Source organism: Geotrypetes seraphini, chromosome 1 (genome assembly GCF_902459505.1).
Source record: "Geotrypetes seraphini chromosome 1, aGeoSer1.1, whole genome shotgun sequence".
Taxonomy (NCBI): domain Eukaryota; kingdom Metazoa; phylum Chordata; class Amphibia; order Gymnophiona; family Dermophiidae; genus Geotrypetes; species Geotrypetes seraphini.
Genome location: NC_047084.1, coordinates 454,309,560 through 454,334,182, shown reverse-complemented (window position 1 = coordinate 454,334,182; position 24,623 = coordinate 454,309,560). Strand labels below are relative to the sequence as shown.

The 24,623-nt window shown below is 47.7% G+C and overlaps 1 protein-coding gene across 2 annotated transcripts in view; it reads right to left on the bottom strand.

Moving 5' to 3' along the window:
* FAM120C (family with sequence similarity 120C) overlaps window positions 1–24,623 on the bottom strand; it is a 183,763-nt gene that overhangs the window by 85,666 nt on the left and 73,474 nt on the right. For both annotated transcript variants that reach the window (XM_033921801.1, XM_033921812.1), the window contains exon 5: window positions 24,293–24,395. In XM_033921801.1, the coding sequence (XP_033777692.1) occupies window positions 24,293–24,395 (103 nt within the window). The remainder of the gene's footprint in view (window positions 1–24,292; window positions 24,396–24,623) is intronic.

Sequence of the window (24,623 nt, the reverse complement as noted above, 5' to 3'; positions counted from 1 at the left end):
GGAGGGAAGGCGTACAGGAACAGATTCGACCAGTCGAGGAGAAAAGCATCTGCTGTTAGACGGTGTGGAGAGTAAAGTCTGGAGCAGAATAGGGGCAGCTGATGATTGTGAGGAGCTGCAAAGAGGTCTATCTGAGGAGTGCCCCATTGATCGAAGATAGACTGCAGAGTTACGGGATCGAGTGTCCACTCGTGAGGTTGGAGAATTCTGCTGAGTTTGTCCGCTAAGGAATTCTGTTTCCCCTGAATGTATATAGCTTTCAGGAAGAGATGGTGATCTATGGCCCAAGTCCAGATCTTCTGGGCTTCCTGACATAAAAGGCGAGAGCCTGTCCCACCCTGTTTGTTGATGTAGTACATCGCAACCTGATTGTCTGTGCACAACAGAAGGACCTGAGGAAAGAGAAGGTGTTGGAAGGCCTTGAGGGCGTAAAACATCGCTCTGAGTTCCAGGAAATTGATTTGATGCTTCCTTTCCTGGGCTGACCAAAGACCTTGAGTCTGGAACTCGTTCAAGTGAGCTCCCCATGCGTACAGAGAGGCGTCGGTGGTGATGACTAGTTGATGAGGAGGCTGATGGAACAGAAGACCTCTGGATAGATTTGAGGATACCAACCACCATTGAAGAGACTGACGAAGAGATGATGTCACAGATATGTGTCGTGAGCAAGGATCCGACGCTTGGGACCACTGGGTAGCAAGGGTCCATTGAGGAGTGCGCAGGTGAAGACGGGCATGAGGTGTGACATGAACTGTGGATGCCATGTGCCCCAAGAGTACCATCATTTGTCTTGCTGAGATGGACGGCAGAGGAAGCACCTGGTGACATAGAGACTGAAGAGTCTGGAGACGATTGGATGGTAGGAAAGCTCTCATGAGGAGTGTATCTAGGATCGCTCCAATGAATTGAAGTCTCTGAGTGGGAATGATATGAGATTTGGGTAGATTGATCTCGAATCCCAGAAGTTGTAGAAACTGGATGGTTTGGTTGGTGGCCAGAAGGACTGCTTGAGCGGAAGTGTCTTTGATCAACCAATCGTCCAGGTAAGGAAATACATGCAGGTGGTGAGAGCGTAGAAATGCCGCTACCACAATGAGACATTTGGTGAATACCCTTGGAGATGAGGCAAGACCTAAGGGCAGCACCTTGTACTGGTAATGACAATGATTGATCATGAATCGGAGATATGGTCTTGAGGTTACATTGATCGGTATGTGAGTGTAAGCCTCTTTGAGATCGAGGGAGCATAGCCAGTCGTTTTGATTTAGAAGGGGATAAAGGATGGCTAAAGAAAGCATCTTGAATTTTACTTTTACTAGATGAATGTTGAGATCGCGAAGATCCAGGATGGGTCTGAGATCTCCTGTCTTTTTGGGAACTAGAAAGTAACGGGAGTAGAATCCCTGCCCCTTTTGATCTAGAGGAACTTCCTCTATAGCGTTTAGAAGGAGGAGGGATTGGACCTCCTGAATAAGGAGGGCCGATTGAGGACTGTTCAAAGCAGACTCTTTTGGCAGGCTTTGAGGTGGAAGAGTCTGAAAGTTGAGAGAGTAGCCGTGGCGGATGATGTTGAGGACCCATTGGTCCGATGTGATTACTTCCCACCGGCTGAGGAACAGAGAAAGTCGACCTCCTATAGGCTGAGGCAGGAGAGCAGGAATAGGGATACTGGCTATACTGTGGAGAATGAAGTCAAAAGGGCTGTGACTTCTGCTGAGGAGGATGTTTTACAGCTTGTTGCTGCTGCTGTTGTCTGGGAGGCTGACGTTGTTGTTGCCTCTGACGCCTAGGTTGCTGAGCAGTGGTAGTCAATGGACGAGCTGTGAAGCGGCGTTGATAGGCCGATTGCTGCCTGTATGGTCTTGGCGGAGGAGGCTTCTTTTTATTCTTGAGCAGGGTATCCCAGCGTGTCTCATGAGCAGAGAGCTTTTGTGTGGTTGAGTCCATGGAATCCCCAAAGAGCTCATCCCCTAGGCACGGGGCATTGGCTAACCGATCTTGATGGTTAACATCAAGCTCGGATACCCGAAGCCAGGCCAAACGACGCATAGCTACTGACATTGCTGTCGCTCTGGATGTTAGTTCAAAGGTGTCATATATGGATCTAACCATAAACTTACGTAATTGTAGTAGAGACGACAAGCATGTGTGAAAAGCGGGATGCTTTCGTGAAGGAAGATATTTTTCGAAAGAAGCCATGGTGGTAAGGAGATGCTTTAAATAAAAAGAAAAATGAAAAGCATAATTACTAGCCCTATTTGCTAACATAGCATTTTGGTAGAGCCTCTTACCAAATTTATCCATGGCCCTTCCTTCTCTGCCAGGAGGGACAGATGCATATACACTGGCTCCTGAAGTCTTTTTAAGGGTGGATTCGACAAATAAGGATTCATGTGGAAGTTGAGGTTTGTCGAACCCAGGAATGGGAATTACCTTATATAGAGAATCCAGTTTACGTGGGGCCCCTGGGACAGTTAAAGGAGTCTCTAAATTCTTATAGAAAGTTTCCCTCAAGATGTCATGAAGGGGAAGTTTCAAAAATTCCTTTGGAGGCTGATCAAAATCAAGGGCATCCAAAAAAGCTTTAGACTTTTTGGATTCAGCCTCCAAAGGAATGGACAAGGACTCACACATCTCCTTCAAAAAACTAGAGAAAGAGGAAGTGGCCTGTTTGGAGGATGGGTCAGGGGCAGCCGAATCCTCCTCCTCTGAGGAACATTCGCCTTCAGAAAGAAAGGGTTCCTCTGAGTCTCCCCACAGATCAGGGTCCCTGACATGGGAAGAATGGTCCCGAGACTCAGGTGTCGACGTTTGCATGTGTCGGGTTTTGCGCACCGACTTACCCGACCTCATCGATACCGAGTCAGGAGAAGTTATCGGTCGCACCGGTGCCGAAGTCTGCACCGATTGATGGTGAGCTCTTGGCTCCGGTGCAAGGACTGGCATCGATACCGATGAGGTTAGGTGAAGCGGTACCGAGACAGTGGAAGCGGGTAACACGGGTTCCACAATCGGTATCGATACGGGTTGATCCACAACCGGTACCGGTGGCTCGGTGCGGACTGGCACCGGAAGGTTCGGTGTCATGATAGCAGGAAGGAGTCGTTCTAATTGCTCCTTAAGCTGCACCTGAAGGATGGCCGTAATGCGGTCATCGAGGGATGGCACCGGTACCGCTTTTTTCTTCTGCGGTACCTGCGGTGCCGCTCGACGCCCCGGAGATGAGGAGCCCGATGTCGAGGGACTCACCTCTATAGGGGCGGAGCGCTTCCGCTGGCGTCTTACAGGTGGCAGGATTGGACTCACTGCACTCGAGGCCGGAAGACGTTCCAGCGGGGAAGGCTTCTTAGCCGGCTTACCTGACTGTTGAGATGCCGGTGTGGAATCACGCGGCGTCGAAGACGAGGGTGCCGACTGAATCGGTGCCGAAGCCGGAGTCGAAGGAACGGGGTCGGACATCTCGGCACCGAATAACAATCACTGCTGAATTTGGCGATTTTTCAATGTCCGTTTTTTTAAAGTAGCACAGCGGGTGCAAGAAGAGGCCTGATGCTCAGGACCCAAACACTGTAAACACCAGTTGTGTGGGTCCGTGAGAGATATAGGCCTAGCACACCGCTGGCACTTTTTAAAACCCGGTTGAGGGGGCATGAAAGTAAAAACGGCTTCCGCCAAATCGAAGGCCGAGGCTTCGATGGTGGCAGAAGGCCCCGCCGGGGAAAACCGAAAACTGAAGAATAAAAATAAAAGTTGTTTTTTTTTTTTTTTTTTACAAATGGAAAGAAAGAAAAAAGGCAATTTAAGCCAAAACGTTTACGCGAGCGGGAAGGCAAGTTAGGAGAAAATTTCAACAGCCGTTGAAAACGCGTCTTCTTAGCTCCGCGGAAACTAAGAAACTGAGGGACCGCGCGCCTCTGTCGGGCGGGAAGGCACTCGCGCGTGCGCGGTGCGGCCGAGCTAGAACTTTCTAAAAAGTTCTTAGAGTGCAATCACTCTAAAATTGTCCGTACCGGGGCTCCGTCGGTGCCGTCACCCATCAGTCAAGAATATCTGCCTGCTTGTCCTGGGATAATGACTTAAATCATTCCCCCTACATGCATCACTTGCACTTATAATAAATTGCATGTTTCCATGGTATATTGCACAGGTTTCTATGGTACTATGGTAATGCTTAGAAAATGAGCCTCTTAGTCAGCCAGCTCTCTAGTTGCATAGGGTCCTCCTGCAACCCTCCTCACAATGTTTATGGTGGTGAAATGTATTCTTACCTGTTAATTTCCTTTCCTTGAATCTTGCTAGACCAGTTCATACAAGCTGGGTTATAATAATAATAATAACAGCTTATATACCGCAATACCGTGAATTTCTATGCGGTTTACAAAGATTAAGTAAAGGTACAAATTGATTGACTTTAAGAGGGGAGGAAGAAAGAGGGTTAATAGGACAGGAAATCCATTTTTGAGGAGAGAGTGATCAATAGAACAAGTTAATCGCTATAGAGGGGAGAGAGAAGAGAGGAACAGTTGTCTAGATACTTTAGGAACAGGTGTGTTTTCAGACGTTTCCTAAATTCCTCATAAGTAGTGGGCGAAATGGTGCGAGAGAAGATGTTCATGGTGTTTTTTCAGTTTACAACCTCTCACTGGGGGGGGGAAACGAAGTTGGAATGTGAGCTTCTCTTGTGTCTGTTGGTTATATCCCCAACCAGTGGATGGAAGTAGAGAAAGAATAGACAAGTTCTACTGACATCACCAGTATAACAGGAGGTGCAACCTGGAGCTAATCAGTATATCTGTAACCAAGACTAACACCTAAGGCCCAAACCCAAATAAAACTTCCTCCAGAATTTAACAAAAAGTGAATACTACTAACTGATGAATCACATTACTCCTGAAAAAAATACAGCACAGGACCACAGTGAACTTATCTTAGACTTAGACAGGAAGTGGCCTGGTCTAGCAGGACTCAAGGAAAGAAAATCAACAATTATGAATACATTTCACCTATCTTACCATCCAGCTAGCCTAGTCCACACTAGTGGGATGTACCAAGCTTGGCTGACAGCTTGGTGTCATAACTGTTCCTTTGGGGCTGCGGCAGAGTGAGATCCAGAGGACTGAGAGCACCTGACCCCTCCAGAGTACTGGTGGTAACACCTGGAGGTCTGAAAATTACTCCATCCAGCCACCCTTGGAGTCCGAGGTCTGCTATCCAGCAAGGATTTTGGCTTACGGTCTTGCACATCGACTACAAGATCAGCCAGGCCTTTCCCAAAAAGAAACTGTCCCTGGAATGCAGTTTACTTAAATCACCTTGCAGGAATCCCCCGCCCACTGCCTGATCCAGAGCATCCTGCAGGCAGAAATACAGTAGGTGGACATCTTGCTCACTATGCTGTAAAGGTCATACAAAGCATCAGTCATATAATCCTCCCCAGTCATTAAAAACTGAAGATCCTTGCTCATTATCGTGTCTGGAGTGACTGATCAGGCAACAAAAGAGGCCGCAGCCTCAAAGAACCTTTTGTGCACAAAATCTAATCTGCAGTCCTAGGTATGTTTTAATACCATACCGCCTAGAGATGTCACATGATGCTGACTTGTTGAAAGAGGGTCATCTGATGTTGCTGCGGAAGGCTGCTGTGCTGGGTAAGAAAATAATTCTTGCTGTTTGGATGCTGGGGACTGCACCTGCTTTCTGGGCTTGGTGTAATCGATTCCATGGGCTGATGCTCCTGGAACAAAGTCATGCTCGTCTCACCTTTAAACATAAGTGGTGTTTTTTTGCAGGTTTGGGATGCTTATATTCAGTTTTTGTCTCCTAGGGCTCGGAGCTTAGTTTTGAATTCAATCTAACTTGGGGACTTTTTTTTTTTTCTCTCTCTCTTTTTTCTTTTTATCGTTTCTGGGTACTCATCCTGGGGTGTATGGAGTGGGGGAGTGCTGATGGTATGAGTGGGGAGGTATGGATGCGGTATGCTTGGTTTATTTCAAGGGGGGACCTGCGGGAGGGAAGGTTGGCTTTGTTTGGAGAAAGGGAGGTCTTCGCTCGCTGATTGCCGGAGAGTATCTGAGTACAGCTCTCTGACGAGTGTGCTTGCTGGTTTCTTGATACTTGGGGGACAGGGGTTAGGGATTATTTGGAATGGTTATTTCCTTCATACTGATTCTTGGGCTTGGGAACTTTTTATCTGCTGTTTCTATTTGGTTACTTTTCTTTACTGCAATTGATGGGGATTTTCTTTTGGGAGTGGGGGGGGGTTGGTGGAGGGGGAGTTTGGGAGGTGTTGTAGGGTGGGAGGATACTTTACGTTTGATAATATATCATGACTGCCATTTTGCTGTTTCCTATTTTTCACATGTTCCATCTGTTCTGTGTTTTTTCAGCATGATTTTGGACTGTGTTGGTTTGGTTGTGGTTTCTTATCAATAAAAATGATTTGATCTAATACCATGCCACCTTCACTGGGAAGGGAGGTACATTTGGTAACCTGCGCAACCAGTAAATCCACCTTTAGAGGAACAAAAAGCTGATTAAATGTGACATCCATCAGATAGAGCTTTGGTCATCTGAAAACCTCCCAATGATCCGTAGGCATTTTTGTAATGTCCTGATATGAAGGAAAGCAAGAGGTCTGTGCCTTGGTGCTTCTCCCAAGCGAGCACTGCTTGGCAGAGGACTGAGAAGCCTCTAATTTCATTTCTTAGAGGGATTCAGTGATTATCCCAATAAGCACTGATGGTTTAAACAGTCGGCGCACCGTGTGGTCCTCGTCAAGATCTGGACTGGAGCAGTCCTAAATCTGGGTCCTGACCTCCCAGAGATGCAGGAGCATCACCTGCCACAGAAGACCCATTATCATCCGAATCACCATCTGACCCAGCATCCCCGATCTGTGCATAGCACTGCTATTGGGTGTTGGGGAGTTGTGCTCCTTGGGGGAGGGGGAGGAGAACCCCCAGCATGAGCAGGGCCACAATTCCAGAGGGATCCATACAGCCCTGTTTAATCATATAGGCCTCAAACATCAAGTTAATAAATTCAGGGGGAAATCCCTGCCCCTGCTGTCTAGATGACCCCTGTGGAGGCTGCTTAGCACCTCTCTTTGCTTTTCCCACCTTAATGTGGCTGCGCTTCGCTGGGGATGTACTTACACTGCTCCCCAGGTTAAATATGGACTTTTTCCCTACTCCTTGGAATGACTGGGCACTAATATCCCCTGAGGGACCAGAGAGAGCTAAGCCAGCGACTCCTGCTCCCTCCTCACATGCCGCGTGGCACATGGATGCTCCTCAGACTGTCATCCATCATAAATGGGGCATGAATCTGAAGTATCCTGACCTGAGGCATCCATCCCACCTGTTTTTAAGCAAAAACAAGGTGTTTTAGAGGCAGATGGAGGCTTTTAAATTCAAATCAGGAAATCCAATATGGTCATAGAAACATAGAAATTGACGGCAGAAAAGGACCATAGCCCATCGAGTCTGCCCATACCAATGACCCACTCCCTGATTCTTACTCTCCTATAGATCCCACATGAATATCCCATTTTCTCTTAAAATCTGACACGCTGTTGGCCTCAATCACCTGCTGAGGCAGCTCGTTCCAATGATCAACCACCCTTTCGGTGAAGAAGTACTTCCTAGCATCACCTTGAAATTTCCCTCCCCTGATTTTCAGCGAGTGTCCTCTGGTTACCGTGGGCCCTGTAAGACTGAAGATATCATCTTTCACCTCTATACGCCCCGTGATATATTTAAAGGTCTCAATCATATCCCCCCTCTCTCTTCGCTCATCCAGTGAGTACATCCGCAGTTTTTTTAACCTTTCTTCATACGTGAGATCCCTGAGCCCCAAGACCATCCTGGTAGCCATTCGTTGAACCAACTCAACTCTCAACACATCTTTCCGGTAGTGTGGTCTCCAGAATTGAACACAATACTCGAGATGAGGTCTCACCATGGATCTGTACAGTGGCATTATAACTTCAGGTCACTGCGGAAGCAATTTTAGCACCAAACAGCTACACTGAAAATAAAAAAAAAACAATGATTTTAGATATGGGAGGACCTGGCTCTAACCCCAGAAACAAAGAAAAAACGGTTTTAAAGATCCCCCTATCCCCATTTGATATAGCAAGCTGTCAAGCCCGTTACTCGCTGTGCGTCCCTCATCGAAGATTACTGAACAAGCTGAAATCGATGGGATTAGGAGACATTCTAACTACATGGGTTGGGGATTGGCTGAGCGGTAGACTTCAGAAGGTGGTGGTAAACGGTACCCCATCCAAAGCATCGGACGTGATCAGTGGAGTGCCACAGGGATCGGTCCTAGGTCCGATCTTATTCAATTTATTCATAAGAGATATGACGAAAGGACTTAGAGGAAGGGTATCACTGTTCGCCGACGATGCCAAACTTTGTAACATAGTAGGCAGATGCTTATTACCTGATAATATGACACACGACCTACTGCTGCTGGAACAATGGTCAAAAACTTGGCAGCTAGGCTTCAATGCTAAAAAATGCAAGATAATGCACTTGGGCAGGAGAAACCCCCGTAGAACTTATGTACTAAATGGTGAGACCTTGGTTAGAACTACGGCGGAACGCGATCTAGGAGTGATCATTAGCGAGGATATGAAGGTTGCCAATCAAGTGGAAAAGGCTTCCTCCAGGGCAAGACAAATGATGGGGTGTATCCGTAGAGGTTTCGTCAGCAGGAGACCTGAGGTTATGATGCCGTTGTACAGAGCCATGGTGAGGCCTCACTTAGAGTACTGTGTTCAGTTTTGGAGCCCACACTACCGAAAGGACGTGCTGAGGATCGAGTCGGTTCAGCGAACGGCCACCAGGATGGTCATGGGGCTCAAGGATCTCACGTATGAAGAAAGACTAAAGAAGTTGCGGCTGTACTCACTTGAGGAAAGAAGAGAACGGGGAGATATGATTGAAACGTATAAGTACATCACGGGACGCATCGAGTCAGAAGATGATATCTTCTGGCTCATGGGACCCTCAACCACCAGAGGGCATCCGCTGAAAATCAGGGGAGGGAAGTTTCATGGCGATCCCAGGAAGTACTTCTTCACCGAAAGAGTGGTGGATCATTGGAACAGACTCCCACCCCAGGTGATAAAGGCCAGTAGCGTAACGGATTTTAAGAAAAAATGGGATACTCACGTGGGATCTTTAAGGGAGTAAATTCAGGGGGGGGATACTTGGAATGGGCAGACTTGGTGGGCTATAGCCCTTTTCTGCCGCTTTTTCTATGTTTCTATGCCATGCTGTATGCTAGGAGCTGCAAACAGCTTACAGGGAGATTCTCTGCCTCAACAAGTCTAGAATCCAGACTGTTTGTGTCTTCTGACTGCCTCTCGGGTTCGATCCACCGGCTGGAGAGTTTACCCCCTCCACGGACCTCACACAAGCCAAACAGGGGGAGAAAGCAGTCGGACCCGATCCTGGAAAACCACGCAGAGCCTCGCAGCCTGCGCTCAAGCCCACTGTGGACAAACCTGGGGCAAGCAGTGCTCCCAAGGGAACGGTCCCTGAGTCCTCAAACTGTTAGTGCAGGCTGTCCAAGTGGGTGCACTGCAGAGCAGCCTGCCCCTTGGAAGTAGACTCTACACTCTCCTATAGCCAGAGCTGTACCACTAAGGGGATCCTTTGCTGCACCAAAAACCTTGCAAACAAAAAGAGTGAAAAAGACTCAAATTTAGAAAAAATAAACACGAGCTCCTAATAAAACAAGCTCCTACTATCTCGCTTGTAGGAAGACAACTGAGGAGCTGAAGGACAGCCCAGAGGTAAGAGAGCAGGAGCAGAAAGGTATACAAATGAAGCTTTCTACAAGAGTTCTCACGAGAAGTAATCGACTGCCCAAAGGTTCAGAAATGGAGTGTCTGTTGTACTAGAATCTCTCTTATATAAACAACCTTTTACACATAGAAAACCAAATATTTGCTAATGTCAGGCTGGACAATTCGCCGGAGACTGGTGAAAGCAGGTCTGTGAGCAAGAATTCCCAAGAAAAAGCCCTTCCTCAAAACAGTTCAGCATTGTAAACATTTTGAGCAGGGCTAAAAAGCATGCCAGCTGGACCACAGAGCAGTGGAAGGTAGACTTGTGGAGTGATGAAACCCGAATCTCCATATTTGGCAATGATGGTGTCTGTTATCTTCATCAGTGAACAGGTGAGGACTGCTTGCCAGAGTGTACTACTGCTACCACGAAGCATCCTCTGAGTGTGGTGTGGGGATGCTTGTCCAGAGATGATATGAGTTGATTGCAGGTGCTTGGACGGAATGATAAATGCTGACAACACACACAAAGGAGGTTCTTCAGCCCCAGGTCCTGCTCCCAGCCAGAGACATCTTTGGTGCTCGACCATTCCTTTTTCAACAGGATGGCGTCCCATGCCACACAGCCAAAGAATGCCTCACTTGGTTCAAAGAGAACAAGGTTGAGTTGCTGGATTGGCCAGGAAACAGCCCGGATCTCAACCCCATTGAGAACCAATGGGCCAGATTAAAGAGAATAACAGAGGCAAAGCGACCAACCAACAAACATGAGCTGATAGCAGCAATAATCAACTCCTGGTTCCATATAACACCTATTGATTTCCAAAGATTTGTGGACAGCATGCCAATAAGATGCGAGGCGGTAATCAAGGCTAAGTGATATTAAACACGCTATTAGTGAGACTGATGAAGTCATCGGATAACTGGACAAATTACCGTATATATTCGAATATAAACTGAGATTTTGGTGCCAAAAAATGGGGATCTCTTTTTATATTTGGGTCAGTCCCTGTCCCCCTCCCAAACCTATTGCAGGCCACCACTGGGCCTGCCATAAAGTTTGCTGGTCCAGTAGTGAGCTGGGACAGGAGGGATCTCTCCTGTCTCCTGTCCCAGCCAATTATAATAATTCTCACCTCCCTCCCGCCTCCCCAATTGCTAAAATGTGTACCTTTAAAACCTTTGATATTCCAATAGTGAACTGAGGCAGAAGAGATATTCCTATGCTCCTGTCACATGCAGAGCCACTATCCAGCCATTCAGATAGCGGCTCTGCACAGGGCAGGATTGTAGGAAGATCACTTCTGCTCCAATTCATCGCTGGACTACCAAGGATTTTAAAAGTGTGCTTTTAATTAATTGGGCAGGTGGGAGAGAGGTGAGAGTTAAGAGTCAGCTGGGACAGGAGGCAGAAGGGATCTGTCCTATCCCAGCCCACTGCTGGACCACTAGGGATTTTAAAGGTATGCTTTTTATTAAATCGGGGAGGTGAGTGTTATTAGAGTCGGCTAGGACAGGAGGAAAGAGGGATCCTTCCTGTCCCAGCCCACCACTGGATCACTAGGGCTTACGACAGGCCCAGTGGAGGCCTGCATTGTATTGGGAGAGAGGGAAGATTGTGTGCAGAGCCTGGGCAGGGCAGGAAGAGAGGGGTACAGGGTGCAAAACTTTGCAGGGCAAGGGAGGGGGGAGGGCAGGGTGCAAAGCCTTGCAGAGCAAGGGAAGGAGGGCAGGGTGCAGAGCCTGGCAGGGGAGGGAGTGTAGGAGGAGGGCTGGATGCAGAGAATGGCAGTGCACTTGAATATGGGTTTATATTTAACCATTTTAGTCGCTCTTCTCTGTACCCTTTCGAGTAGTACCGTGTCTTTCTTCATGTACAGCAGCGACCAGTGCTAGACGCAGTACTCCAGGTGAGGGTGCACCATGGCCGGGTACAGCGGCATGATAACCTTCTCTGATCTGTTCGTGATCCCCTTCTTGATCATTTCTAGCATTCTTTCGCCCTTTTCGAAGCCATCTGCACAATGTGCTGTGGCGGCGAAAAGGGCGAACAGAATGCTAGGAATGATCAAGAAGGGGATCACGAACAGATCAGAGAAGGTTATCATGCTGCTGTACCGGGCCATGGTACGTCCTCACCTGGAGTACTGCATCCAGCACTAGTCGCCGTACATGAAGGACATGGTACTACTCGAAAGGGTCCACAGAAGAGCGACTAAAATGGTTAAGGGGATGGAGGAGTTGCCGTACAGTGAGAGACTGGAGAAGCTGGGCCTCTTCTCCCTTGAAAAGAGGAGACTGCAAGGGGACATGATCGAAACATTCAAAATACTGAAGGGAATAGACTTAGTAGAGAAAGAAAGACTGTTCACCCTCTCCAAGGTAGGGAGAACGAGAGGACACTCTCTAAAGTTGAAAGGGGATAGATTCCGTACAAATGTAAGGAAGTTCTTCTTCACCCAGAGAGTGGTAGAAAACTGGAACACTCTTCTAGAGTCTGTTATAGGGGAAAACACCCTCCAGGGTTTCAAGACAAAGTTGGACAAGTTCATGCTAAACTGGTGAGACTGGACTCATTTGGAGCACTGGTCTTGACCTTGGGGCTTTGGTTTTAAAATACCCTTCCTATTGTTTTTTCCTTTTTTAACTATACCCAAATATTGTAACTTTTACCCCTTTTCCTCAAACTCATGTATGTATAGTTTTAAATTTGAAATTTGTATTTATTTTGTAAGTTTCTTCTATCTAAATTGTAATATGTACATCGCCTAGAATCTGTAATAGGCGATTCATCAAAAATTGAATAAACTTGAAACTTGGTCTGACCCAGCAGCAGCAATTCTTATGTTCTTCTGTTATATTCGAGACAACCTTCTTTCCTCCATTTGGGGGGGGGAAATAATAATAATAACAGTTTATATACCGCAGGACCGTGAAGTTCTATGCGGTTTACAATGATTAGAAATGTTACAGAGAATGAATAAACAAAGTACAAACTTAGTGATTGATGGTTTTTGCGATCATTTGTTGAGGACTAAGATTGAATAGGTTGGTTTCCTAAGTATTTCAGGAACAGATGTGTTTTTAGGCGTTTCCTGAATTCTCCATAGGTAGTGGGCATGAGTAATTAAGAACATGAGAAGTTGCCTCCGCTGAGGCAGACCAGAGGTCCGCTCGTGCGGCAGCCCATCAGGCCCATTGCCTGAGCAGTGGTCCCTGACTAGCTCTATAACCTATCTCTACTCCTATTCCTGTAACTTACCTCTACTCCTATCCCTACAACCCATCTCTACACCTATCTATACCCCTCAATCCCTTTGTCCTCTAGGAACCTATCCAAACCTTCTTTGAAGCCCTGTATAGTGCTCCTGTCTACCACAGCCTCTGGAAGCACATTCCATGTATCCACCACCCTCTGGGTGAAAAAGAACTTCCTAGCGTTTGTTCTAAACCTGTCCCCTTTCAATTTCTCCGAGTGCCCCCTTGTACTTGTGGTTCCCCTTAGTTTGAAAAATCTGTCCCTGTCTACTTTCTCTATGCCTTTCAGGATCTTGAAGGTTTCTATCATGTCTCCCCTAAGTCTCCGCTTCTCCAGGGAGAACAGTCCTGTTTCAATCTGTCAGTATATGACAGATTTTCCATACCCTTTATCAGCTTTGTTGCTCTTCTCTGGACTCCCTCAAGTACTGCCATGTCCTTCTTGAGGTACGGCGACCAGTACTGGACACAGTATTCCAGATGCGGCCGCACCATTGCACGATACAGTGGCAGGATGACTTCCTTCGACCTGGTCGTGATACCCTTTTTAATGATACCCAATATTTTGTTTGCTTTCCTTGAGGCTGTGGCGCACTGCGCCGGCGCCTTCAGTGTTGTGTCTACCATCACTCCCAGGTCTCTTTCCAGGTTACTTACCCCTAGTAGTGATCCCTCCATTTTGTAGCTGAACATCGGGTTCTTTTTCCCCACATGCATGACCTTGCATTTCCCTATGTTGAAGCTCATTTGCCACTTTTTGGCCCACTCTTCCAGTGTCGTTAGATCCTTTTGGAGATCTTCGCAGTCTTCCATGGTTTTAACCCTACTGTATAGTTTGGTGTCATCTGCAAATTTAATGACCTCACATTTTGTTCCCACCTCTAGGTCTTTTATGTAGATATTGAACAGGAGCGGTCCCAGCACTGACCCCTGCGGTACTCCGCTTGTGACCCATTTCCAGTCTGAGTAATGTCCCTTTATTCCAACCCTCTGCTTCCTGTCCGCCAGCCAGTTTTTGATCCATCGGTGGACCTCCCCTTGCACCCCGTGGTTCCATATCTTCTTAAGCAGTCTTTCGTGTGGTACCTTGTCGAAGGCTTTTTGGAAGTCAAGGTAAATGATATCTATAGATTCCCCTTTAGCTACCTGGCTGTTTGCCCCCTCAAAGAAGTACAATAAGTTTGTAAGGCATGACCTACCCTTACAAAGCCATGCTGACTCGACTCTAGCTGCCCATTGTTTTCAATGTGTTCACAGATGCTGTCCTTAACCAGCGTTTCCATCATCTTTCCCGGGACCGAGGTCAAGCTCACCGGCCTGTAGTTTCCTGGGTCACCCCTCGAACCCTTCTTGAAGATGGGCGTGACATTTGCTATTTTCCAGTCCTCCGGAATCTCTCCAGTTTTTAAGGATAGGTTGCATATTTGTCGAAGTGGCTCTGCTATTTCGTTCCTTAGTTCCTTGAGTACCCTTGGGTGAATGCCATCCGGACCCGGCGATTTGTCGCTCTTTAGCCTGTCTATCTGCCTGAGGACATCCTCTTGGCTTACCTCTAATTTGACCAGCTTAACATCTTGGTCTCCATTTACGATCTCCTCAGGTTCCGGAATGTTGGTTGTGTCTTCCCTCGTGAAGACTGACGTGAAGAACTCAAGTTAAATGAGTTCTTCACGTCAGTCTTCACGAGGGAAGACACAACCAACATTCCGGAACCTGAGGAGATCGTAAATGGAGACCAAGATGTTAAGTTGGTCAAATTAGAGGTAAGCCAAGAGGATGTCCTCAGGCAGATAGACAGGCTAAAGAGCGACAAATCGCTGGGTCCGGACGGCATTCACCCAAGGGTACTTGTTCAAGTAATTGTTCAAGATCTTTACCCCATAATGCTGCTTGATGTGCGAGAAGATGTTGGTGATGACTTTTAAATTTGCAACCTCTAACCGGTGGAGAAACAAAGTTTGGGTGTGAGCTTTGCTTGTGTCTGTTGGTTGTGAAAGAGAAGAGGTCTGTTATGTATTTAGGGGCTAAGACATTGAGTACCTTGAAGCAAAAACAACCAAACTTAAATTTAACACGGCAGCCAGTGTAAAAGTCGATAGGAAGGTGTCATGTGATCAAACTTTTTCAGTCCACAAAGTAGTCTAACCGCTGCATTCTGAACTAGTTGCAATCACCGCACATACTTCTGGGGGAGTGCCAAGTAGGCGATGTTACAGTAATCGAGTTGGCTCAGTATAAGGGATTATACTAGAATTCGAAATGATGAGGCATCGAAGTAAGCTCTGATGGACCGAAGCTTCCAGAGGGTGAGAAAGATTTTTCTGATCAAGGAGTCTACCTGGTCTTTCATGGTCAGGTTCTGGTCCAGTGTTACACCCAATATCTTCATAGTGGGTTGAATGGGATAACTAAGGTTACTGATGCACACAGGTGCTTTAGTGTTGAGTGGATATGGCGATGCTATGAGAAATTTTGTTTTCTCTGGGTTTAGTTTTAGTCTGAATTCAGACAACCATTGCTCCATCCGATTTAGTACTTCTGTTGCTTTGGGGGTGACTTCTGAGACAGAGTTGGTGAATGGGATAATTATCGTGAAGTTGTCAGCGTAGCTTAATAGTTTTATCCCCAGCTGGGACAGTTGTGCACCCAATGAGGACATGTAAAAATTGAAGAGCAGAGGGGATAGCGGTGATCCTTGTGGCACGCCAGATGGATTACTCCATGTATCTGAGAGATCGTGATTAAAACGGACTTGGTAGGTGCGTGATATAAGGAAGCCTCGAAACCAGTTCAGTACTTCTCCTCTGATTCCAATTGCGTCTAGGCATTGTAACAGTTTTCCATGGTCCACCAAATCAAAGGCAGAACTTATGTCAAATTGCATGATTAGGGCGTTGAGGCCCTTACTGAACAAGTAACGCAAATTGTCCAGAATGGCCACAATTACTGTTTCAGTGCTAAATAGAGGCCTAAAACCAGATTGAGTTTCGTGCAGAAGAGAGAATTGGTCGAAATATTCCATTAGTTGGGTGTGTACCAATCCTTCCATGATTTTTACCATAAATGGAATTGATGCTACTGGTCTATAGTTGGTTAATGATGTTACTGATTCTTTACAATTTTTTGGGATTGGGGTTATTACAATATGACCATTGTTGGTGAGGAATTTACCATTGTTTAGGTTATTGGTTAGAAAATTCAATAGGGATAGTTTAAAGCCTAGTGGAGCTGCTTTCATAATCTCTGGGGGACATGAGTCCAGGATGCAGTATGATTTAGAGTATTTGTTATATAATTTGATGTAGTTATTCCAATCTGAGTTGTGGAAGGAACTCCAGATCATGCCCGCTGGTATTTCATTTCTTGGTATGTCAATTGATTGATGTTCATATGCAGCAATTGTTGAGTAGTTGTCGAAAAAGGTTACCTTGATTTATATTCCGGTCAGTTTATATTAGAGCATATATGGTATCATTATTACAGTAGCTTATGAACAGCATTACAGGACCAGAGGCAACATGGATTCACTAGAGGTAGGTCATGTCAGACAAATCTGATCACTTTCTTTGACTGGGTGATCAGAGAATTGGATAGAGAATGAGCGCTAGATCAGCGGTCTCAAACTTGCAGCCCGTGGTGTAATACCTGAAATTGCAATCTGGGCAATTGCAACTGGGCAACCCAATCCCACAACCTGGGCAACTGCCTGCTGCCGTCACATATGCCGGGTTTCCTGCCTTCACATATCTGCAGGATGCGCGAAGGCAGGAGTCCTGGCATAAACAACGGCAGCAGGCAGTTGCAAGTCAGCTGACGCTGGTGCGATCTCGCACACTGGGCAAGAACCTCCAGTGTCGGCATCAGCTGACTAGCAACTTCCAGCAGCCGTATCGTATGCCAGGACTCCTGCCTTCACGTATCTGCTGGATACGCGAAGGCAGGAGTCCCGGAATACGATGCGGCTGCAAGAAGTTGTTAGTCAGCTGATGCCAATGCCGGAGCTTCTCTTCCTACCCAGTGTGCACCAGGTACTGCTGGATAAGGGGAGGAGGAGAAGGAGTACTGCTGGACAATGGGAACAGGGAAGGGAGAAGGGGTACTGCTGGACAACGGGAGGAGGGGAAGAAGAAAGGGAGAAGGGGTACTGCTGGACCTGGCAGAAAGGGAAGGAAAGAAAAGGTGCTACACACTGGAGGCGAGGGTGAGATGGTGCATGGGGAGAGAGCATGTTGGGTTAGGGGGTGCAAAGGAGGGATTCCACTGAGGGAAGAGGCAAGGACAGAGAGAAAGCATGCAGGAGGCAGAAAGTGTTGGACTCATGGAGAGGGCAAGATGAATGATGAGGACAGAAAGGAGGGAAGGAGAAATGTTACACTGGGGAAGGAGGAGAGGGCAGAGAGTGAAAAGTTGGACTCATGGAGGGAGAGAGAGAGAGGCTTGGCTGAGGGAAGGAGGATCAGAGGAGAATCATGCAGGAGGAAGAGAAAAAAAAAAGTTGGACTGGTGGAAAGGAGGGAGAAATGTTGGACTGGGAGGGGGGCCAGAAAGGAGGAAGGGAAGGAAGATGGACTGCAGGGGGCAGAATGGAGGAAGGAAAAGAGAAATGTTACACTGGAAGGGAAGGAGAGAGATGTCAGACCATGGAAATAGGGAGGGAAGGAGATAGGAAGGGAAGGGAAGACATGGAAAGCACAGTTACTTATTGTAACAGGTGTTATCCAGGGACAGCAGGCAGATATTCTCAACATGTGGGTGACGTCACAGACGGAGTCCTCTAGCGGACGTTTTTGCAAGCAGACTTGCTTGAAGACCTTCAAGCTTGCAATTGGCCCGCACATGAATGCTTGCCCCTCTCGCCCGACCTAGGGCAAGCATCTCCTCAGCGTGGCCTCAGTTCAGATAGCTAGCAAAGAAGCCAACCACGGGGAGGTGGATGGGTTGCGAGAATATCTGCCTGGAGGGAGAGTTGGCAATTTAGGAGAACAGATTTTGCAAAACGGACTAGCCAAAATGGCCATCACGCCTGGAGAAAGTATCCAGACAGTAGTGTGAGGTAAACGTATGAACTGAGGACCAAGTGGCAGCTTTACAGATTTCCTCAAGCAGAGTAGAGCGGAGGAAAGCAATAGACGCCGCTATCGCTTGGACCCTGTGGCCTGTGACTTGACCCAGCAGGAAGAGACCAGCCTGAGCGTAACAGAAAGAGATACAAGCGGCCAACTAGTTAGAAATGGTCTGCTTAGAAACAGAGCGACCCAAGCGATTAGGATCGAAAGAGAGGAACAGCTGGGGAGCAGAACGATGAGGAGCAGTGCGCTTCAAGTGGAAGGCCAGCGCACGCTTACAATCAAGAGAATGCACAGCCACTTCTCCAGGGTGAGAATGGGGCTTCGGAAAAAACACAGGAAGAACAATGGATTGGTTGATGTGAAACTCAGAAACAACCTTAGGCAAGAACTTAGGATGGGTGCGGAGAACCACCTTATCATGATGGAAGACAGTGAAGGGTGGGTCCGCCACCAAGGCTTGAAGCTCACTGACCCGATGGGCAGAAGTGAGAGCAATAAGAAACACAACCTTCCAAGTAAGAAACTTCAAGTGAGCCCGCGCTAGCAGCTCGAATGGGGGTTTCATCAAGCGAGTAAGGCCCACGTTAAGATCCCAAACCACCGGAGGAGGTTTAAGGGGCGGATGAACGTGGAAAAAGCCTTTCATGAAGCGGGAAACCACAGGATTAACAGAGATAGGCTTCCCATTAATCGACTGATGCAAAGTAGCAATGGCACTAAGATGGACTCGAACCGAAAAGGACTTGAGTCCAGCGCCAGACAAGTGTAACAGATAATCCAGGACAGCAGATAAGGAGGCAGACAGCGGCTCCTGCTGTCGAGTAGCACACCAGGAAGAAAAGCGGATCCACTTCTGATGGTAACATTGGCGAGTGGACTCCTTCCGAGACGCCTCCAGGACGTCCAGCACAGGCTGAGAGAACTGGAACCAGGGCATTAAGTCTCAAGGAACCAAGCCGTTAAGTGCAAAGACTGAAGGTTGGGATGAAGTAGAGAACCTCAACTCTGCATAAGCAGAGAAGGAAAAACAAGCAGAAGAAGAGGCTCCCTGGAACTGAGTTGCAACAGAAGAGAGAACCACGGCTGACCACCGAGGAACTAACAGAATCATGGTGGCATTCGTGGACTTGAGCCTGACGAGAATCTTCAGAATCAGAAGGAATGAGGGAACGCATACAGAAACAGGTTCGTCCAATCCAGCAAAAAAGCATCCGCCTCGAGTCTGAGAGGGGTGTAAACCCTGGAGCAGAAGCGGGGCAACTTGTGATTGAGGGGGGACGCAGCGTGCCAAGCCTCGCAGAGGGACAGGGACATCCAAACTGTGCCTCTGGGGCGACCACCTCTGGAGCAGAGCATATAGAAGAGGACGCATGTGGGCCCGCGCCCAACTCACCACGTCCAGGGATGCCGCCATCGACCCCAAGACTTGGAGGAAATCATGCGCCCAAGGACACCGGGACGCCATAAGGAAGCAAATCTGAGATTGCAAGTTGCTTACCTGGGCCCCTGGAAGGAAGACCTTCCCCAAGGAGGTGTCGAACAGAACCCCAAGGTACTCTAGCCGCTGAGCTGGGACCAATCGACTCTTGGAAAGGTTGACCACCCTGTCCAACGACCGGAGAAACTCCACCATCCGAGCTGTAACCCGGGTGCTCTCCTGCAACAACTGGGCCCGAACCAACCAGTCATCCAGGTAGGGGTGCACCAGAATGCCCTCCAACCGCAAGGCCGCCACGACAACCACCATCACCGTGGTGAACGTCCGGGGAGACATGGCCAGGCCAAAGGGAAGCGCACAGAACTGAAAGTGCTGACCCAAGATCGCAAGCGAAGGAAGCGCTGGAGAGAGGACCAAATAGAAACACGCAAATAGGCCTCCTCAGTCAGGAACTCCCCCAGCTGAACCGCCAGAAGGACAGACTGCAGTGTGTCCATGCGAAAAGAGGGAATTCTGAGAGCCCTGAGGACCCCTGTTTAAATCGAGGAGGGGTCGAAAGGTCCCCTCCTTCTTGGGCACCACAAAGGAAATGGCGTACCAGCCAGTGCCTCACTCCTGAGGGGACACTGGAACAACCGCTTTGAAATCTAGCAAGTACTGAAGGGTCTGGCGAAAGGCTAGCATCTCCCATGCAGCCTGACTTGGAGAGGCAAGATATGATCTAGCAGAGAGCGGCAAACTCCAGAGCATATCCATCCCGCAACATCCCCAGGACCCACTGATTGGCCCACTTGGGAAACAAGTAGCGCAGCCGGGCACCCATCGGAACCAAAGGGGCGCCGGCAAAGAGCCATCGGGCAGGACGGGCAGCAGGGAAACCGGCGGGGGGACTCCCAGCCCCCCGACAGGCCCCCTGAAAGGACTGCATTCGCTGAACCAACTGACCCCGGGGGAAAACCGGAAGCCTGGAAAGAAGCAGCCCGACACCCAGAGTAAAACTCGCAAAATACCCGCAGACACCTCCGGGCAGTGCCACCCCGAGACGCCGGGTGGGCACAGTCCTCAGGCAGACGGGGCATCTCAGAGTCCGTCAGAGTCTGAACCAACTTATCTAAGTCCTTTCCAAACAAAAACGACCCCCGAAAGAGAAATTTTTGGAAATTAAATTTGGACGCGGCAACCGCCGACCAAGCGCAAAGCCACAAGGTACAGCGCGCGGCCACCAAAAGCCCCAGACTTAGCCACAGGCCGCACCAAGTCAGAAAGAGCATCCGAGAGAAACAAGGCAGCCATCTCAAATTTCGCCACTTCCTGATCCACAAAGGACCAGACATCAGACTCACGATCCAGGACACGCTCAGACCACTGAAACACGGCGTGAGCCACCAGCCCCATACAAATAGCCACCTGGACCCCCAAGGCAGAGACATCAAGATTCTGCTTAAGAAGTGTCTCTAACGTACGCCCCTCAGGAACCATCCGCAACAGGCACAGTGTGCCGCTTACCAATCACCGAGACCACCACGTCCACCACTGGCGAAAATAAGGTAGCCCTATTCCCCTCCGGGATGGGATCCCAACGAGCCAGGGTGCGCGCCAACTGAAACGGCGCCCCCAGCGAATTTTACTGCGCCAGCACGATATCCCGAAAAAATCCTGATCCACAGGAAAAGAGCGGGAAAACAGGACAGACCTCCTGAAGCACAGGGGCCCCCATCACGGGGTCTTTGATGGCGTATCGTCAAAAAAGCAGCACCGAGGAGACCTGCTAAATCAGATCTAAAAGCGCATCCCTCTAAATAAAAAGTGCACCACGGACACCTCTGCGCCGGAAGACGGGAAACCCAACGCCCCGCTGCCAGCGGCCGTACCCTCTGGAGGATCCTGGAAGCCCCCCAAAGCGGCCAGGTCCTCAATCATGCCAAAACGCTCCTCCGACCACCAATCCGCAATCCAAGCCCTCCCGTGGGCGCATGGATGATGGAGAAGGAAGAAGGGACGCCAAACAAAAAGAGGGAGGCAAAACCAAAGGGGGTGCGGAATGAAAAAGCTACCCCCGAAACCCCCTGGGCACACGTGGGACCCCCAACTGTCTGCACAAAGAAAGAAATTAAATCAGGGGAAAAAAACACCGGGGGTCCCCAGGGACTCCCTGCCCCTGTGTTTGCAATACAGGGGGAAGGTCACCTGAGGTTGCAGACAAAATGGAGGGGCCAGACAGCGAAAATGGCGAAGTTCCCACCAAAAATGCTCCCTCCATGGCCTGTAGCAGCTGAGAAGCCTGAACAGTCCCAACCCCTAAACAGGCAAGTCGGCATCAGCTGAAGACTGGGCTTCCCCACTGCTCCCAGCCGACTCGTGAGGCACCATCGGCGGGGAGCTCTGGGCGCCTGCAGCCGAAGGAGCTCCACCACCTCACCAGCCCAAACCGCCGAGTTCAGGCCGGCCGCAAGTGCCTCGCGGCTGGATCAAATTGTGTCACACTCACCTGGAGAAGGGCACAATGGCTCCATACGCGACCTAGCTAGAAACAAAGTGCTGGATAGATGAAAAAATACAGTAAAACACAGTTATCTTAAAGGGAAACAACCCTCCAGACCAGCACTACCTCAGGATTTTTATTTTTTATAGAACAGACTCCACAGGCTCTCGAAGCAATATGCCTTGCTTGATTTAGGGGGCAAGGCTTACTGCTGAGGCTCCTCTAAAAAAAATGTGGGGAGGTGGAGGATGTGGGGGGAGGGACCCCGCTCGAGACCCGCCAGATTTAACACCCCCAAGGTCGGACGGACCCCCAAACAGGGCCCGCCCAAGCTCTGTCCGGGCAAAAACAGGGACTAGAAACCCCCTAAACAAATTCCAACAACCCTACCAAGGGAGATGGGTACAGATCACTCAACACCTGCTGGAGACTGAAGTAGACTGATGAGAAGGGGATATCTTCTGTACTATCTCACAGTTTTGTTTTCAGTCTCCACCTGCTGGTCATGATTGGATATATACCCCATTCGTAAAGATTAACCTCTACTGGTCTGGAGAGTGCTAAAGAAATGTAGATTTTGAGAAAAAAAGGGAAAAACTGAATGTTAAGTTAATGCCAAAGATGGATGCAAGGCAGAACGTGAAGAAGAGAAAAAATAGTCAAAGGACAAGAAGGCCCTATAAACATTGTTAAAAGCACAGAAAAATGAAGTCAGCAGACAACAAAGTAGGGAAAATATTTTATTTTCAATATAGTGAATGAAATGTGTCAGTTCTTAGAAAGGAAAGATGTTAAATTTTAACTGAGGGCCAGAGAAAAAATAATTAACGTCTTATTAAAGAAATGACAATTTTAACAGTTAAAGGAAAGATTTATAAACTATAAAGAGTTTTACCTCATGCAAAATTGTCATTTCTTTAATAAGACATTAACTATTTTTTTCTGTGGCCCTCCAAGTACCTACAAACCCAAAATGTGGCCCTGCAAATGGTTTGAGTTTGAGACCACTGCGCTAGATGTAGTGTATTTATATTTTAGCAAAGCCTTTGACAATGTGCCACACAGACGTCTAAAAAATAAGCTGAGTGCCCTCGGGATGGGTCCCAAAGTGACGGGCTGGGTCAAGAACTGGTTGAGTGGAAGGCAACAGAGGGTAGTGATCAATGGAGATCGTTCTGAGGAAAGGGATGTTATCAGTGGTGTGCCTCAAGGTTCTGTTCTTGGGCCTGTTCTTTTTAACATTTTTATAAACAATATTGATGAAGTGTTATCAGGTAAGATTTGCCTCTTTGTGGATGATACCAAAATATGCAATAGAGTAGACACGCCGGATGGTGTCAATAACATGAAGAAAGACCCGGCGAAACTTGAAGAATGGTCTGAAATCCGGCAGCTAAAATTTAATACTAGGAAATGCAAGGTCATGCATTTGAGCTGCAAAAACCCAAAAAACGGTACAGAGTCTGCAAATGGAGGAAAAAGAAATATGCTATTGTGTCACATTAAATGTGCATGCTTCAACTTAATATGTAGAATATAGTTGGTTGATAACCCAAAATGCTTTTTTTTTTTTTTTTTGGAGGGGGGCAAATCTCATTTTATTGTAGTGGTTCTTCTTAAAAGTTAAATGCTATAATACATACTATACTGAAAGACTAAGGAAATTTAGATGGATAGGACAGGATACCCCCCCCCAAAGTCCAGATTAGCAGCTGAAGCAAATTTCTGGACTTTAGAGTACTGTGCCTATTCATTCACACAGAGGACTCCAAAAAAACAAGTTGTAGGAGCACAAGTAACCAAACTTCTTGAATATTTTCAGCCTTGTTCTACAAAATAGTGGGGGAGAACTGTTTATGGCAAACCAGTCCTCAGAACACACTCAGCCAGTCAGGTTTTCAGGATATTAACAATGAATAAGCATGAGATAAATCTACTTACAAAAGGCATGCTTACATGTAAATTTATCTCACACATTCATTGTGGGTATTCTGAAAACTGTTTGGTTGGGTGTGGTCCCAAAGGACTGGGCTGGGAACAAAGCTCCTACAGCCTCAATTTTTCCTAGCAGTAGGTGCTACAGGAAATGGTGAAAGATTACTGCTTCTGTGTAATGCTCACAGTTTCTCCAATCCTAAATATTTTAGGAAATCATGTACCTAAACCCCATTCAGAAAATATTACATAGAACTGAAATGTGCTAACATAAATAAAAAATATCTCCAAGTAACAGGAATACTCACATTGAAAGGGAGAGGGGCCCATAGGTAGTGGGCGGAGTTTGGTTGCAGCAGAATAATATTCCACTGCTTTCTTAAAACGTTCAATTTTGTCTTCTGTTCTAGACTGGATAACAGAAATGATTATTTCAAAGAGTAGCAGCATGGGTTCTGTTCTGCATTCCAACATTAATAATCAGCAGGACTAAATAACTAGGGACTCTGTAATCCCAATACCCTTTCAGTATCAGGCTAAGCAAACCAACCTTGACTAATTTTCTTTTTCTCCCACCCACTGCTAGCCAGAACTTTTTACTCTCAACAGAACCACCAACTAACTTACATGGGCTCCCTC